This window comes from Pseudoliparis swirei, chromosome 19, assembly GCF_029220125.1.
Source record: "Pseudoliparis swirei isolate HS2019 ecotype Mariana Trench chromosome 19, NWPU_hadal_v1, whole genome shotgun sequence".
Taxonomy (NCBI): domain Eukaryota; kingdom Metazoa; phylum Chordata; class Actinopteri; order Perciformes; family Liparidae; genus Pseudoliparis; species Pseudoliparis swirei.
The window spans coordinates 18,216,757-18,233,396 of record NC_079406.1 but is presented as its reverse complement, the minus strand read 5'-3'; the positions used below and the strand labels follow the sequence as shown (position 1 = coordinate 18,233,396).

General features: G+C 43.2%; 1 protein-coding gene across 4 annotated transcripts in view; it reads left to right on the top strand.

Moving 5' to 3' along the window:
• dlg3 (discs, large homolog 3 (Drosophila)) overlaps nucleotides 1-16,640 on the top strand; it is a 74,620-nt gene that overhangs the window by 37,343 nt on the left and 20,637 nt on the right. For 3 of the 4 annotated variants that reach the window (XM_056438752.1, XM_056438750.1, XM_056438751.1), the window contains 7 exons: nucleotides 7,465-7,518; nucleotides 8,129-8,179; nucleotides 9,462-9,586; nucleotides 10,113-10,282; nucleotides 10,591-10,727; nucleotides 11,987-12,131; nucleotides 13,248-13,392. In XM_056438752.1, coding sequence (XP_056294727.1) covers nucleotides 7,465-7,518; nucleotides 8,129-8,179; nucleotides 9,462-9,586; nucleotides 10,113-10,282; nucleotides 10,591-10,727; nucleotides 11,987-12,131; nucleotides 13,248-13,392 — 827 coding nt within the window. Of the gene's footprint in view, nucleotides 1-7,464; nucleotides 7,519-8,128; nucleotides 8,180-9,461; nucleotides 9,587-10,112; nucleotides 10,283-10,590; nucleotides 10,728-11,986; nucleotides 12,132-13,247; nucleotides 13,393-16,640 lie in introns of those variants that run through there. The other variant, XM_056438754.1, reaches the window with a different exon arrangement.

Genomic DNA, 16,640 nt, shown 5'->3' with positions numbered 1-16,640 from the left:
TAAAAAAAGATCTGCTAGGTCCTGGTGCTGGATAAAAGTTCCGGGTTCAGAAAGTTATAATATAAGGTATTTAATAAAAGAATAAGGATCACAAAGCATACATATCTGTCCCAGCTCACGCTTCAATGAGTCCACAGGCCGAAGAGAAGCTCAATGCAAATCAGCTTTCTGTCTCTCATATTCACAGTGGACAAATGAGTCGTGCCTCACAACTCCTACGGTAGTTGGTATTATATTATAAAGGGATGGCAGCAAGTCGAGAGCTGTGAGGTAACACGCTGCAGTGACCTCTGATGTAGAGGAAGCAGTGATGAACACTGATGAAACTCGCACATGACAGGCTTCCTTCATCATGGAGCCTTTCCAATTGGTAACTTTCACTCTGGCAGTGACTTTGCGATGGAGTCTCCGGGTGTTGGCATGGGTGCTATGAGACCAGCTACTGATTTCAATTCGCCATACGGTCACTGACAGTGTTTCTGCATACAAAATAACCTGATGATCGACGATGAGAAAATCTTTCTGTCGCCTCACTCCTTAGCAGCAACATTGGAAAAAGGCAGGGGTAACTCGATCAGAGAAATAACAATGTGGCATGTGCAGAACGTCATAGGGCTGAACTGGGTAGTCACTCCTTTTTAAATCGATCCAGAGATTTATCTGCAACAATTGTGATCTAGTCACCAGCACACACCACATGTCCCCAGACTGGACACTAATGTACATCAAAGTTTAAGCACACATGTACAGAGACACTGCCATGTTCAAACCTGATCAATTGTCAGCAGACTTGTAGAAGGCCTTCTCCAGCAACACTGTGATAAATATTCATTACGCGAAGTACATTTCCCTCTGTGGCTGCACTTGTGAAGGTCAAACTAGCCAGCTCCCATTTGGAGCTGCTTAGCATGACAGAGAGGTAAGCCAGAGCATGCTTTTGTAATATTACATAAAGATGAGGAGGCAGCGCTGCTGACAGCTGTGACAGGCTATTAATTATGGTTTCATGAACGTGCGTCTGCGGTGTGTGTTGTGGGGGGGGGGGAGGGGGGATACAGTCACAATGCTCAATCATAGCCATCAAATCAGAAAACCTTTAGCTTTAATGGAACCATTTTATGGGTGAGCTAATTAATTTCCTTGTGGCTGCCTTATTGAAATGAATGCCTGAATTCAGCCGGCGTTGTCGCCGGAGAAGGGAGCAGTTGACCTTTGCCGCTGTGGGATTTTCTTTATTACATCTCGTTATTCCACCTTTGTCCCCGACAGAGAATGCAACATTGGGCTTCGACTGTGTCCGCGAGGAAGACATCCCTCGCTGTCATGCGTTCTTGGCGCCATCGATCTCTCACTTCGTCTCTCACCTTGCCTCTCTCCCTCCCTCTTGCCTCTGCCCCATGTGAATGAGATGTTGGGTGCATGGTAATTGAGTAGGTATTGATTGGACTGCAGCGTGGCCTACGAGAGGCCAATGAGAGCCAGGGGATCAGAGCGGCGCCGCTGACTGCGTCTCTCCTCCCGCATTCTGCAGGAAAACATAAACGCAGTCGGGGAAACCAACCTATGTGACACTTTGAGATAACACAAGCACGCCTTGTTGTCCTACATGTATCGGCAATGAGCTCTGACTTAAGGCCGAGGAAGAGCTTCCTTCAGCATCGGCTGCATCATTTGACTGACTGGGTGCATCATCTGAGTGCAGCTGACTGTCATATTTCACTGCGATGTCACCACTGGAGACTGAGCTGCCATGTCGGTGTGCCTGGTTTGGAAATGTTTCCGAAGGAGGAAGGGGTTATTGCGCTGTCAGCATAATAATAATAAACTTCAATCTTATATAGCGCTTCTCTAAGTACCCGAAGTCGCTTTACAGAGTCCAGAGTGCAGCAGTCATACACACACACAGTCATCCCGGTGGTGGTAAGCTACATCAGACAGACTGACAGAAGCACACCGTCGCATCGGCACACGTGAACCCTCTTGTTCTTCCCCTCCATTCTAGCTGCGATCAAGGGGTTTAAAAAAAAAAGTAATACTGACAGGTGAAGAAGAAACCCAGGGTTTGAATGTCCTAAGATAGGGCTTATTGTCATCAACAGCTTGTGTACACATCGTGCATTTAAAATGAGATATTTTAGGTTGAGATAGGTAGCCTGAATCTGCCCAAAGGTTTCAACATAGATGCTTTTCTTTTTGTATGGATAAAACGAACAAGATATAAAGTGGCAGGATTAGTGAGCTTGACAATCCTTCGGCTATACGATGTTAGCCGACAGCTGGCCATAGCTTCATATTTACTGTACAGACGTTAAAGTGGTATTAATCTTATCATCTAATGCTCAGCAAGAAAGCAGATTATCGTTCCTTTAACCGAGATGATGCACAGTGGATATAAATGTAGATCTAAATATGAATACAGAGAAATATATATATATATGTATATATATATATAAATTTCAAATTTGATTTAATCGGACCATACTGTAGCTTATATATATATACATATATATATATATGTGTATATATATATATATATATATATATAAACTATAGTATGGTCCGATTAAATCAAATTTGAAATTAAGGCCATTCTTTCCTGACCCTATTGCAGCCATAACGTCTTTTTTGAACTCACGACGTGTCGATTTAAGTTGTGCGTGTGTGTGTGTGCGCGTGCGGTGTGAAGGCAGTCAGGCAAATCCAGCCCATGGCCAGGCATGTGTGAGCACAGAGCCGCATAAAATGCAGTGAGAGAGCCCTGAGAAGCAGAAGCAGGGGGGGAGGTGGCTAAGCAGGCTCGCAGGCCAATACCGTGCAAGCACCGGTTACCATGACAACACATTGATTATTTAACAATTTGGACGAAGCCTGTGTCCAGCACTCGCCAAGGTTCAGTGGGAGTCTCTGTGGCTTTACTGTCCCGAGGGCTGCGGCCAAGTGAGGGTTGTGTGGTGCAATGCCACCGGGACATGAAGCCCGTTCACGGCGATGCTGAGAGACGAGAGACAGACACACAATCTCAACTGATAGAAGAGCAAGATGATAGATTGATGAATAAGAAGCCATTATGAACAGATGGGTGGATGAGATGAGGGAGGGAGAGAAAGCACTTCAGCGAGTGAATCTTCTTCTCTCCTGGTGGTTATTCAGGACTTGTTGTAATGGTCTCATGCTGGGGAGGCAGTCTGGACTCATTGTCACTGCGTCCATGAGCTCTTTGTGTCCAGTATGCTCACTTGCTTCCATGTCTCAGCCTACATTTCTGGGTGCCCATGTAGTGCCAAAGATATCGTAGCCCTGAACGCTGTATTGCAGGTGGGCAGAAGTTAAGTTCAACTGTCTGTGAAAACCGCTTAGAATGATTGAATTAAAAGGAAATATTGAGATTTGATGGTAACCATATCCGAATTTGGTTCAATCTGGCCCTATCTGTCAGTCCCACACAGATCTGCTTTTACTCACAAGACAACTCTGTTTACACCTGACATTTACATGCGATCTGTATCTGGATAAGGACGAACACTTTTATGGGATCAAAAGTGTAAATACTATTCATTTTGCATCTAGAATCAAGTCGGGGGTCACCTTACTCCTTCTCTTTCTGCTTTAGCAACACCTGGCAAAGGCTCAGGTATTAGCAACATCTAGCAAGTCTTCCTTTTATTAAAAAAAAGTGTTGAAAATGAATGATACCCATCCATGGCGTCACTTTCTTTGACCCGGTACATCCCCCCTGCCTAACGGAACAGAAGTAAATGCAAAGCCCCGTGGATCGGATGTCATTGCGAAGAACATAAATCAAGAGACGGATCACATGTGTAATAACAGGTGCAAATGAGGCTTTCTTGTCAAATGCTCAAAGTCTGGTCCAGGCAAAGTGACAGGTCGACATCGGCAAATACAGTGCTGCTCGTCCTTTCGAGGCCGTGTTGACTAAGATTCCACACTGTGTCGTTGTCTTGTATATCTTTGGACCGTATCTGCGATCTTTTTCTGACTCATCTATTACATCTCTTTGAGCCATTAGACCCACATTCACACGTGACGTAACACACCGAAAGACATCTCCATCCCTTTATACTCTCCATCAATCCGTAAGATGCTGTGTTTGTCTTCACCTCTGTGATCTTTAAGCGAAATATCAAAAAAGACCACGCTAGAGTTTGTCCCCTGCCCGTCCTGAGGGCCCTTTATAGCACAGACAGATCCAACTTCTACTACGTGTTATAAACCTCAGTGGTGGTCAAATGTTATGGTCTTTAAGTTGTTTTCCTCTTCTGGGCAGCAGGTTAGCATAGAAGTCAAATAAACGTACCAACAGCCCCGAGGAGGGAGCTGTAATCCATCCTAATCCAAGTTACCTGAGTAAATTGCTAAATGTTATACAAACTCATGTTGAGATTAATCATGTTGTGATTATCTTCCATTATTCGTTCTTGTTTGCTTGGTATGTGAGATCCAGATAGAGGGATTACGTAGCAATCCCAGGCCAGGATAATACTGCTGTTTTCTACGACCGATGGGTTTATTGTTTTGGACTTGGAGGTTCAGTGATCCCACTGAGCGGCATTGGTCCGCTATGATACTTATAATAAGCACCGCGGGCATTTTACTGTAACAGGTGTGTTTTGTCACATGTGGCCTCAGTAGTGGATTCAGTCGCTCAGCCTGTCAGTCAGCAAGGACAATAGTAACAAGGTCTTCCCCTGTGTTGTCCTCAGGCCGTGTTTCATCAGTGCTGTGGTTTCATTCACAATAGACCGTCGCTGACATGGCTGCTGTGGGCGTTGCACTCCGAATGCAAATGTATTTCCTGTTAAACCCTTTGCTGGATTTAGGTCACGTGTTATCGGGTCGAAGATGAAGGGGGACAAAAGCGCAAAGCATTCATGAGAAATGTGCAAACACAAGCACAGATGTGAGCATCTGTTAGTCCATGTGCAGATTACAACGGAGGTCTGATTGTGCTCACTGGGGGGGGGGGTTGCAGCCACAGCTGTCCAGTCATAAAACATCCATCACCGAGTGGAGCCGATCAAATCTACAGCTCCTGTTTATCTGGAGAGCAACCTTCATGACCAGGAAGTCACTCAATGAGAAGGGGGAAGAATTGGAGAAATGAAATGACACCTGCGCACAGCTTGTGAGGCGATGAATGTTTTTTGATTCAAGGATCTATTTATGAGTTTGTTTCAAGCTTGTGTTTTGTGTTGCCGCCAACTTGATTGAAAACCCTTCAGTGCCTTTAAAATAACGCTCAAGGAGTATAAATCGTAGACATTTTTTAACGTGTTTGTGTCTTTAAAAGATGAAAGTAAATTGTTCAGGGAGCAAGTACATGTTGGCAATGTGAGAATTAAGGTTTTACTTGTCAACCGTAGGAGAGCTGGACTTTCTATACCATGTAAGCACAAACCCTTAAATATCTCTGGATTTATTATACCACTATGGGAACTTTTGTAATTCACTGGGCTTTTTATTTTATCCATATATCGCAATGTAACATTATAAATACAATCATTCTTTCTTTTTATTGAGCTGGAACACTCAAATAATGCAGGAAAATGATATCACTAAACTGAAAAGCCTTTACAAACAACCAAATCCACAATGATATTGCATCTTATATTACAATATCATGTTATTCTGATTGATCGTCCAGCTCTGCATACACGTACAGCTCATATTGAACGACAGACTGACAATCTTTCACATATCTCTGAAGGTCATTCCATCATAAACAAGCAAAAAGCATCGTAGTATAGTTAATATGTATTCATATTTGCTCTGTGATGAATCAGGAGGAGGATCAGGATTAGCTCCTTAGACACGGTCACTATCTGCATATATTGAGACAGAGCTGAGAGGGTGAGATTGGGGGAGGAGTAAGATAGGTGGCAAGTAATCTTCTCCTCAGTGTCAGACCTTGGGATGTGTAATGTCTCCAAGCAGCGGCGTCAGCATCCCGTCACCCACACAGCTCCATCGAATCAATAAAAAGTAGACAGCCAGTGAGTTGAACTAGAAGACGGCCATCAGGCTGCTCCTAAACCAACTGGAGTCTCCTCCTCCTTCACTCTGGCATCTTCCCTCTGATGTCTCAGCTTCTTTGATCGCTATGCAGACCTGAGATGGAAATAGAAACACCAGGTGGCACAATAGAGCTGATCTGCAGAGTTAATAGAGTTGTGAAACTTAATATGCAGCTGATTCTGTTGCTGTGCATAGATATGTAGCCAATAGGTCAATTGCACTTTACATTTCACCCTGTTCACGTGCCCTAAGAAGAAAAGAGAGCGATCGATGTTTTCCATAAAGTTGCATTCATGCCACAGAGGGGAGCATCAAACATAGCATTTAGGGTCAAGAAAACTCTCTGCTGAAATCCATACTGATGATCTATTTTAGTTGACAACCTAAGTAATTGGCAGAAGAAAGATCAAAGTATATTAGCAGAGAAATTCGTAATAAAAGCTTTTAAACAATCATTAATTATTGTAATTCTTTTTCAAAGTCAACACAATTTCCCAGAACCCAATATGATATCTTTAGCAACATCTTGTTTGGTCTTACCAACAGCCCATAATACAAAAATATTACATTTACAAGGAAGTAAAACCAAGAAAACAGCAAAAAGTAAAATGTTGAGAAGCTGCAAAACATTACAGTTCTTGCCCTTTACCTTGAGAATTGAATGAGGATCTTTTTTTATATTCAAGATTAATTGGTTAATTCTTTTAGTTTTATTTGCCAGGATAACACATTCAATATACATTATACTGATATCTAGTGCAAATTTTCTTTTTTTAGTAATTGACAAACAGATAAGCTCGTAAAATATCAGAAAATAGTCCAAAATGCCCTGGTTGACATCTTTATACCTGCTTGATGAATGGCTTAAACAATAAATTAATTATCAAAATTGTTGTTGAATAATTCTGTCTTATCAATTTAACAGCTAATCGTTTCAGCATTACACATATATATAAAACAAAATTATAGAATAATATAAGAGAATTTAGACATTCCTTGCATCCCACCGCATTGTATTCTTACAGTTTTAAATGTAGTCAATTGAACTGAATGATGGAGCCATGAAATCATGCATTTTTTAATGTGATTCCACGTGTTGTAATTTCTGCGTGAAACGAAAGTGAAAAGGATGTTTGGGATAAACATATTGTCCCAATGGCTGGAACCACAAGACCGCAGGACGTCCGGCTGTGGCGGTTAATAAGCAACGGGCTCTCTGCCCCAGTCCTCATTCTCAGTTCTCACACAGTCAGATACACACACATACCCACATACCCACACACACACACAGTTGCATCCCCAAAGAGATTCACTGACTGTTCCCATGGCATCCGTTCATTTTGCTCCCAAGTGATAGTGTGTGTACCGCATTACGTCTGTGTGCTGCCAGCCTCACACACTGAGATAATGTGCATCTCTTCATATTCACAGGCCAACCCTCCCCCCATCATCGTCAACGCAGACTCACTAGATGCAGGCCCTTATGTAAGTATCTGCTCTCTCTCTGTACTGTATATCTCTCTCATTCATACTGTGTGTGTGTGTGTGTGTGTGTGTGTGTGTGTGTGTGTGTGTGTGTGTGTGTGTGTGTGTGTGTGTGTGTGTGTGTGTGTGTGTGTGTGTGTGTGTGTGTGTGTGTGTGTGTGTGTGTGTGTGTGTGTGTGTGTGTGTGTGTGTGTGTGTGTGTGTGTGTGTGTGTGTGTGTCCTCCTGGTAGCAACATGCTGTTTGCCATTTGGACCAACAGCCATTATCCTTTTGACCCTGCCGGTTTCTGGTGAATGTGCATTCTGCGGTTGCTCATTTTGTGTCACATTGCATGTGCATTTTAAGAGAGAAAGATACTTTTGATTGCAACAAATCTGAGATTTGTGATGGGATTTTTAGTTAGTGAACGTATCTGTATAATTTGTCAAAAATGATATTCTCCATGGTTCTTAGTCAGTCTATACATCAGGTCTACTCTGTAGTATATGGTGACGGATTTAGCTGAAACATTTGCTTCCATCTCTTTTTTTTTCTTACTATATTTCTAGAAAATGACATAATTCAGGCTCGATGATGTAACTAACCACTCTGCTTTTCTCTTTTGACAGGTAAATGGCAGTGATGGGATGTACAAATATGAAGAGATCATCTTGGAGAGGGTGAGATTTACCAGTTGCTTGTTACATTTCCTTCCACATTTTACACATTAGTGCATTTTCTGCATGACAGATAGATTTCTCCCCACTAGGTGGTAGTGAGCTCAGTCTTCACACAGTGAGTTTAAAGAACATGAAAACCAGAGAAAGATCTTAAATACTGTACTTTATGAGAATCATCGGGGATGCTGCCTGTTAGTGAAGTTGTAGCTGTTACATCACGACAGTAATAACGTCTCATGTGAGTACGAGCCCAGAATAACGCCAGTGAGGCATATCTTTTTACATAATCCTGATGCACATGTCATCAGCAGACGGCAGAAAGATAAAGTGTTCTCCTGTTCATCTGTTCCGCAGTCACCGCTGCACTTGTCGGTGGCGGTTCAGCTTGTAGTGGCGGAGCTTTATGTTTCTACTCTCGTTATTCAGCCCACAAATAGAGCCACCTCCAATCCCACGATGGATGCACACCATCTCTCAGCCCCTTCCACTCTAAGTGGCATTTCTGCATGCGGAAAGCTTAAATAAGCTATGCAAAGTCACACATTAAAAGGTCTGTGGGTGTGTAACATTTGATGGTAAGGCCCAGTGTGCTCCTCTCGGCTCCAGAGCAGCACACTGGGAGGCCTCAGCCTCCCTCTGTCCTAATTTGTTGTGACCGTTGCTCATTAATTATAGATAATAATAAAGTGAAGTCTTTTCTCAGCTGTCTTGTTTGCTGCCTGTCTCTGTGGCCGTGGCTGTCAGATGCAGCAGTGCACTTCGACCCACTGGATCCAAAGGGGTCCTCTTTCATTTCAGGGACAGGAGTGACGGGAGGTGGTAGCGTCTATCTCTTGCAGAGGGCGAGAAGCATCCTTTCTATTGCATGATACGGAGCGTGTCATGCAATAGAAAGGATGCTTCTCAGCTCATCTTTACTTTAGATCATAAATCAACCTTTCTGTGAACACGGGGCATTTCTAACACTGATGCATCTCTGCGTTGATGGTATAACTGACATTTTGAATGAAGGGCCCTCTTCTACTGAAATAGGCAGCAATATCATTTGTTACATGCAAGGACACGCACACACTCACACACACGTTACCGTGAAAATGGACATCAGAAATGCCTGGTAAAATCCCTGGAGCAGTATGCATCGATCACATGTTCTTCTGCGGTACCAATACACTAAAGAGGCACATTGCACTGACCCTGAGCCCACATTGGGTTCATCACTTACAGCTGTGTGTGTGTGTGTGTGTGTTCCCCACTGAATATGCCAATCATAACCTTTGTGCAGGGGAACTCTGGCCTAGGCTTTAGCATTGCTGGAGGAATAGACAATCCCCATATTCCTGATGATCCGGGGATCTTCATCACCAAGATTATTCCTGGAGGAGCAGCTGCTATGGATGGAAGGCTGGGGTAAGTTCTCCTCTTGTGTACTTGAAATGTTTCACAGATGACTGACAAGCAGATAATAAGATGAAGAAACAAGAGAAAAGACAAAAGCAATTCAACAAATTGAGACCATTGCACGTGAGACAATAAAATCATCATTTAAAAGTAAAACAATTGATTAAAAGCTATAATAGTAATAGTAGCACAACAGTGTGAAATACAATCTAGACTAGATGTCACCCTCCCTCCTCCCCCCGCTCTCATCCTCTTCTCTTTTCAAGCGCCTCTGCACCTTCTGTCCTCTCTCTACTTTAACCTCCCTCCTCTCTTCTTTAAAGCTCACCCCCACCGTGTCCTGCCAGGCAGTGCTGTGTGGGAGGCAGAGTCTCTACAGCCCCCAGGCTTTGAGTGTTTCCTCAAAGTTATAATTCACTGAAAAACCAAAGCCTGAAACATGCTAAAGTTATAATATGGAGTGCTTGTCTGTGCATCGGCCAACTGACAGGGTGATGTGTGTGATACACGTGTATTAAAATGTTTCCCTCCGCAGGGTGAATGACTGCGTGCTACGTGTGAACGATGTGGACGTGTCTGAGGTGGTTCACAGTCAGGCGGTGGAAGCCCTGAAGGAGGCGGGGCCAGTGGTGCGGCTGCTGGTCCGACGGAGGCAGGCACCACCCGAGACGATTCTAGAAGTCAACCTGCTCAAAGGGCCCAAAGGTCAGGGACACATTCCTGTTATCACAAACTAAGATATGCATACCTGTTAATTGTCTCGCAAGCTTCTTGTAATAACGCTGAATGACCATGACTCCGTTTTGAGACTGTTGAAAGTTACATTTGTTGCAATAGTCTTGGGGTTCTCCGACCTTTTTAGGGATTATGGGCATTCTATTTGTAAACTCAGACAAAGTATTCATTAGAGAGGATGCCGCTCTAGACGTGGAATACATCAAAAAATGTATTAAATCGGAGGTGATTCTATGTATACCTATAGACGTATCTGACTGTGATTATTACTGAACCAGGGCTTGGATTCAGCATCGCTGGAGGGATCGGCAACCAACATATCCCAGGAGACAACAGCATCTATATTACCAAGATCATAGAAGGAGGAGCTGCCCAAAAAGATGGACGGCTGCAGACTGGAGACCGCCTGCTTGCTGTACGAGCCTCCCTCTGACTCACATATTGAGTATTCAAATCAAAGATAACATATTTTACATCCTGGAGTTCAATGGCGAGTTGAACAAAAATTCAGCCGGAGTTATTAGTTACAAACACCGATTGGTTCAGCTCGGCATGTATGTGCTTTATGTAGACGACTGAATAGGGATACATATTACATTTGTTTTGGGCTGCTTCACTGAGCTCTCATTCATACAATATGCGTTTACAGAGATGTTGCTTTGCTGATGATTTTACAGCATTAGAATACAAAACCAGTTTTTATTTTATTAGAAAGGACTTACATCTGATGAGGAAAACCCTTTGTCCTAAATAAGATAGCCATAGCCAGCATACAGTGAACTTTCTAACATACTGTGTATTGGCTTAACCATGCCAGTGCAGCGGCTTCTGATAAAGGCATAAAGTAAATATAAAAGAATTACTAATTGGCAAACAATCTTATAATTTACTCACGTTTTCTGTTTGCTTTTTTAAAATCAAATTCCTACAGCTGCATAAGATCCGTTTTGCAAACTGCAATGAGTAAATAAAAGTAAATAAACAATTGAAATAAACACTCAAGTGAATAATCCCTTCAGGAACTTGACAGTTGATAAAATAGTAGGAAGTTAAGAATAAACGACATAAATACAAGACAGAAACGGCTCCTCTGGGAAATACTGAGACATTTTTTGTGTCTTACTTTATCAAAATATATTCAGACACTAGAAAGACCACAGAGAGACGTTTGTCAGTCCTACCGTCTGTTAAAAACATGTTGAATGTGTCATTTGCGAATGTACTGTACTGTATATTATCATCTTTAGCCCAGGGGTCTCATTGGAGTGACCAAGATTTGCAACAATATAAAATGTCAACTATTTATCAGTTTGCCCAAACTGTACTGTAAGTTATTTACAAAGAGCACATTGCTTAATATAATATAATTTATGAGGTATTCAGAAACTTTTGACTGACAGTATATTTACATGGAATTCCGGAAAGACAAAATGCAGAAAGTCAGAGCATCTTGAACCTCTGCCGACTGCTTCTGACCTCAGTTAGCGCTGCACAGCACACCAACCTTTCACTCTGCTGTTGAAATGGACTGAAATCTCATCATACCTCCAAGCTGTGATTCATTATTGTGTTGGCTGGTGCGATTGCTGTTGTGATGTCACAGTGCAGCAGAGACACTCGGTGTTCCAAGTGTTGATTTTCTTCTTCTCTTTTCACGGCAATCATCACATACAGGTGAACAACATCGTGCTCCAGGACGTGCGTCATGAGGAGGCCGTGGCTGCGCTGAAGAACACCTCCGATATGGTTTACCTCAAGGTGGCGAAACCAGGACCTGTGCACCTCAATGACATGTACGCTCCTCCAGACTACTCCAGCAGTACGTATCTACTTCTTTTCGTTTCTGGTCATGTTGAAAACACCTTTTTACACACTCTCCAAGTCACAAGCTACATTGTATTCTCACCTAAGCAGCCATCTCCAAAACAAGAGCAAGTCAAGGTCCGTGTTAGAGCGCTTTACACTGGGAATCATCGTTTTATCTTTGTCAAAGATGTTAGTGTTGTATCACTCAAAACTGCTTTGCACACACACACACACAATCACAATCCTACCCACAGCAACATCAAGCGCAGTTCTCTGCCTCCCACTGAGTGTGGATGGTTTCTCACATCCCACCTGCTCATGAGAGCCCACGATCTTGAGCTGCAGCTTCTCCAATTTCCACAGAACAGTGATTTTGTGTTCGAGGGGACTATTGAGGGCTTTTTTGTATGTTCTAAATGTTTCCGGTTAGCGTTTGCCGGGTTTAAGCACAGCCTTAATGCAGACTTTACCCCGCTGGGATAGCATAACCCGCGGTCAGATGATCTGGATTTGGAACGCATCTTTTATCATGCTCTGCTGTCTCCATCAAGAATGAAAATACAGGGGAAAAGAGTGTTTTATACGTGTGATCGTCTTTTGCGTCCAAGTACTTCTCCAACTTTTCTGAAAGAACTCTCTTCTTTTTTCTCTTAGTAGCGAAGAGGATTGATAGATTTAAAACATCAGGTCTAGAAGACTGAAATATCTCTGCTCATACTGTACATTAGTCTATCATCCTACTATTGTGTAAGGATGAGCTCAGACGGAGAACAGAGACAATCCATGACATACGTGTATAAAAATCCAATTTCTTAAATGTCATATGAATTCTGGTTTCATGCAACCTGGAATCCTATTTCTGTAGTTTTGGCCACCATTCAGGAATATTGCTAATAATAATAACTGTTCTCACCAAGTTAATTGTGAAGAACGCAAAGACATTGCTAAAAAGAAAGAAAGAAACACGAGCAGATAATGAAGATAAATTCATGTCTTGTTTTTTGGGGGGTTTTCTTTCCCTCCAGCTGTTTCCTCATTTGCAGTTTGTCTGCATCTGATGCAGCGCTGCTGCATTGCCTGTGTTGTGATCATGTTCTCTTTCCCCCTACTGGCATGGCCCTCCCTCCAGCCTTTCCTACCATGGTGGACAACCACGTCGGCCACAACTACATGGGGGCAATGGAGCCTAAGCCCGTGTACCCGCCGCCCCAGGTCACCCCGTCCAGGTACTCGCCAGTTCCCCGCCACATGCTGGGGGAGGAAGACTTCACGAGGTACGTTACAGACCGGCTCCTTCATGATTGACTCTCCCCTCGTACATTACACTCTTACAGGCTCCGTGAGTGGACATATGGATGATTGCTTATGGAAATCAACTAAAGTAGTTTTACTGTTGTAGTAGTAAGTGAAGACGAATTGCTGTGGAGCTAAATTGTGTAAGATTAAATCACTCACTCTTTCAATCAATACTTTTTAGTTTCCATGGGTTCCTCTTTGCCTCCATTTTGTTGCGGTTGTAAAGGTGTGTGGTTCATGGTGTGGTTTATCCAAACGATATTGCGACATACAGCAATTTAAATTGCTCTTGTTTCATGAAGCAGAACAATGCATTGTTTACGATTGTGTCGACTCATCAGGGCCCTGGTGGTGCAGACTGTATTATAGCTTGATAGTGTGTGGTGGCTGTGTGCTGGCCAAATACTTTGCTGGGAGGCCTCGTGTCACTTATTGTACTTGTTATGACTGTGTTTTAACCTTTGACCTCATTTCCAAGTACTGGATCAAAAGTAGCATTCATAGAGGCTTTATTGGAGTGCCCCACAAGGCCTTGAGTCATCTTAACCCACAGCTTGGGGGGGTGGGGGGAGTGGCTGTATTCTCTCTGTGTGTGTGTGTGTGTGACTGCATGCAGGCGTTTATGAGTGTCTGTGTGCTGTGGAGTGAATGTGTTACTGGATGAGTGTTTATGTGGCCCTGTAATGTCCTTGTACAAGCTGTCTACATGACTTGTGTGTGCATTTGTCGCATCTTTGTTGGTGTGTGTGCTTTATTTGTGTCCTGCCCTTTGTCCCGTTCACTGTGATTCCTGTACCCCACAGCAGGGCTGAACCTATTTACAGTGTCATCCACAAACCTGGGGACATCAAGGTGCCCCAGGCCCTCTCCAGAGGCTTCTGTCCTTCCCCTGCTCCCTTGTGCCAAGGTCCACTCCCCTTCTCTGGCAGGTACTAACCTAGTCCATCACGCCTCGCTTAGCTAACCCACCTCTATAAAGCTGAGCACCTGGATCCGGCATTAGACAGGAGTAGGGCCAAAGAGGGACCACAACCTGTGTTGCCACACAAGCAGAATAAATAGACACAGAGGAGAAAGATGGCAAATTACTTCTTTTAGCTTTCTGTGTCTCTGTGTTTGCATGTTTGTATGTTTTCTCACCTCGTGTCTTTGCTGCTTTGTATGCTGCTACCCCAAGTATGTTGCTGCTTTTCTTATGTTTGGATGAAACCCTCATATCACACTCATGTGAATTGTACTGAAAAACTAAATACCGTGAAAGCAAATTGCCTGCAGAGCTGAAACGTTTTAAACATTAGCTTATTATTTCATTTTTTCTATAAGTTCATATTTTCAAAGATCTGCTCCACAGTTGTTTTTTGCCCGTCAATTTCCGACTAATCTACTCGCATCTATGAAGCTAAAACAATAGAGCCCTGTTTATCGCAGTTTAAAATGGAGTCGTACCTGCTCCTCACAAACACATCTCCACAGGAGTGCAGCCGAAAGGGCTTCACGCTCCCACAAGCTGCTCAATTCCATCTGTCAGGAGGCATCGACAAAACTAAGCCTCTATCTCGGGTTACTGCTGAGGAAAATAATATACGTGATATTTATGGCAAAGTGTTTGGCATTACCAAATGAGCAAAATGACGACTGTTTTATTGATTTAGTTTAGCTTCTACATTTCTCATATTTATTACATTACATCCACCCTCTTGCCCATTGTGTTGCTTTTGTGTCGTGTGTTTGTTTTGAAAGTAGCTTATATTGTGTGCGTGTCATTTATGCCATGTTGTGTGTGTGTGTGCGCGTGCGTGTAAATGCGAGAAAAAAGGACAGATTATGGTGATTGGCTGTAACTAAAGGCAGGTTGATGTGCACAGGAGGCTAGGGGGGCTGACTGGAGCCACCCAACACAACTATTCGTTGGAATGTTTTCCCTGCTGCTCTAAGTATGTCAATATAAACACCAAGCCTGGCTGTTACAATCAATATAATGGGGGAGTAAGAGCCTGATCTGTTGGGGCCAGCGGACCGGTAGCAGCAGACGGTCCTGCAGCTGTCATGATTCATCTGCACACTGGGAGAACCAGGCCGAGCACTCAGGTCTGACCCTTCTCATCAACAATGCTGCCAGCACCAATCACACACACACGTACTGTCCACTGAGACGTTTGCTCCGAAAGCGCTGGCACATAGGTGCACACACACAGACGCTTTAAGTGCAATACACAATTATGACACGGACATATACCTATGGATATACACTACCGTTCAAAAGTTTGGGGTCACTTAGAAATGTCTTTATTTTTCAAAGAAAAGCATTGTTTTTTCAATAAAGATAACATTAATCAAAAATACACACTATACATTGTTAATGTGGTAAATGACTATTCTAGGTGGAAACGTCTGGTTTCTAATGAAATATCTCCATAGGTGTATAGAGGCCCATTTCCATCAACTATCACTCCAGTGTTCTAATGGTACATTGTGTTTGCTAATCGCCGTAGAAGACTAATGTCAGATTAGAAAACCCGTGCAATTATGTTAGCACAGCTGAAAACAGTTATGCTGGTGATATAAGATATACAACTGGCCTTCCTTTGAGCTTGAAGTTTGTAGAACAAAATTAATATTTCAAATATTAATCATTATTTCTAACCTTGTCAATGTCTTGACTATATTTTATATTCATTTGATAAATAAAAGTGTGATTTTTCATGGAAGACACAAAATTGTCTGGGTGATCCCAAACTTTTGAACGGTAGTGTACATCAATCACACAAGACAGCTGGTATATCAGCGGTGCAAATTAAAACAACCGACATGCGTCCACCTGTTTCTCCCTAGTCGGTTCGCGTGTCATGTCCGCTGCAAAATCAGACAAGAATGTCTCGTCGGACGTCATGGCCGACAACCGACTTGATCCCAATCACAGCAGATGAGCATCCAGCTCCATCACCCTGATAGACGGAGAGCAGACACCTCCCTCAAGCTTCAGCAGCTTCCCCATTGGCTCCCACTGGGAGGGGTTATTTTAGATGGATGCTGTAGTAAGCACAGGCTTCCGCCGAAATGGAGCAGGCTGGTTGTGAGGAATGAGTCAGAACTTGTATCGGCCCTCTACCCATCTGCACATCCCCCTCAGTGGTGTCATCACAGACACATCCTTCATCTGACATTACCCCTTCTTCTGGAGATGTCAGTACTGTACATCCTTGTCTCTGTCCACGTGATGAGAGAT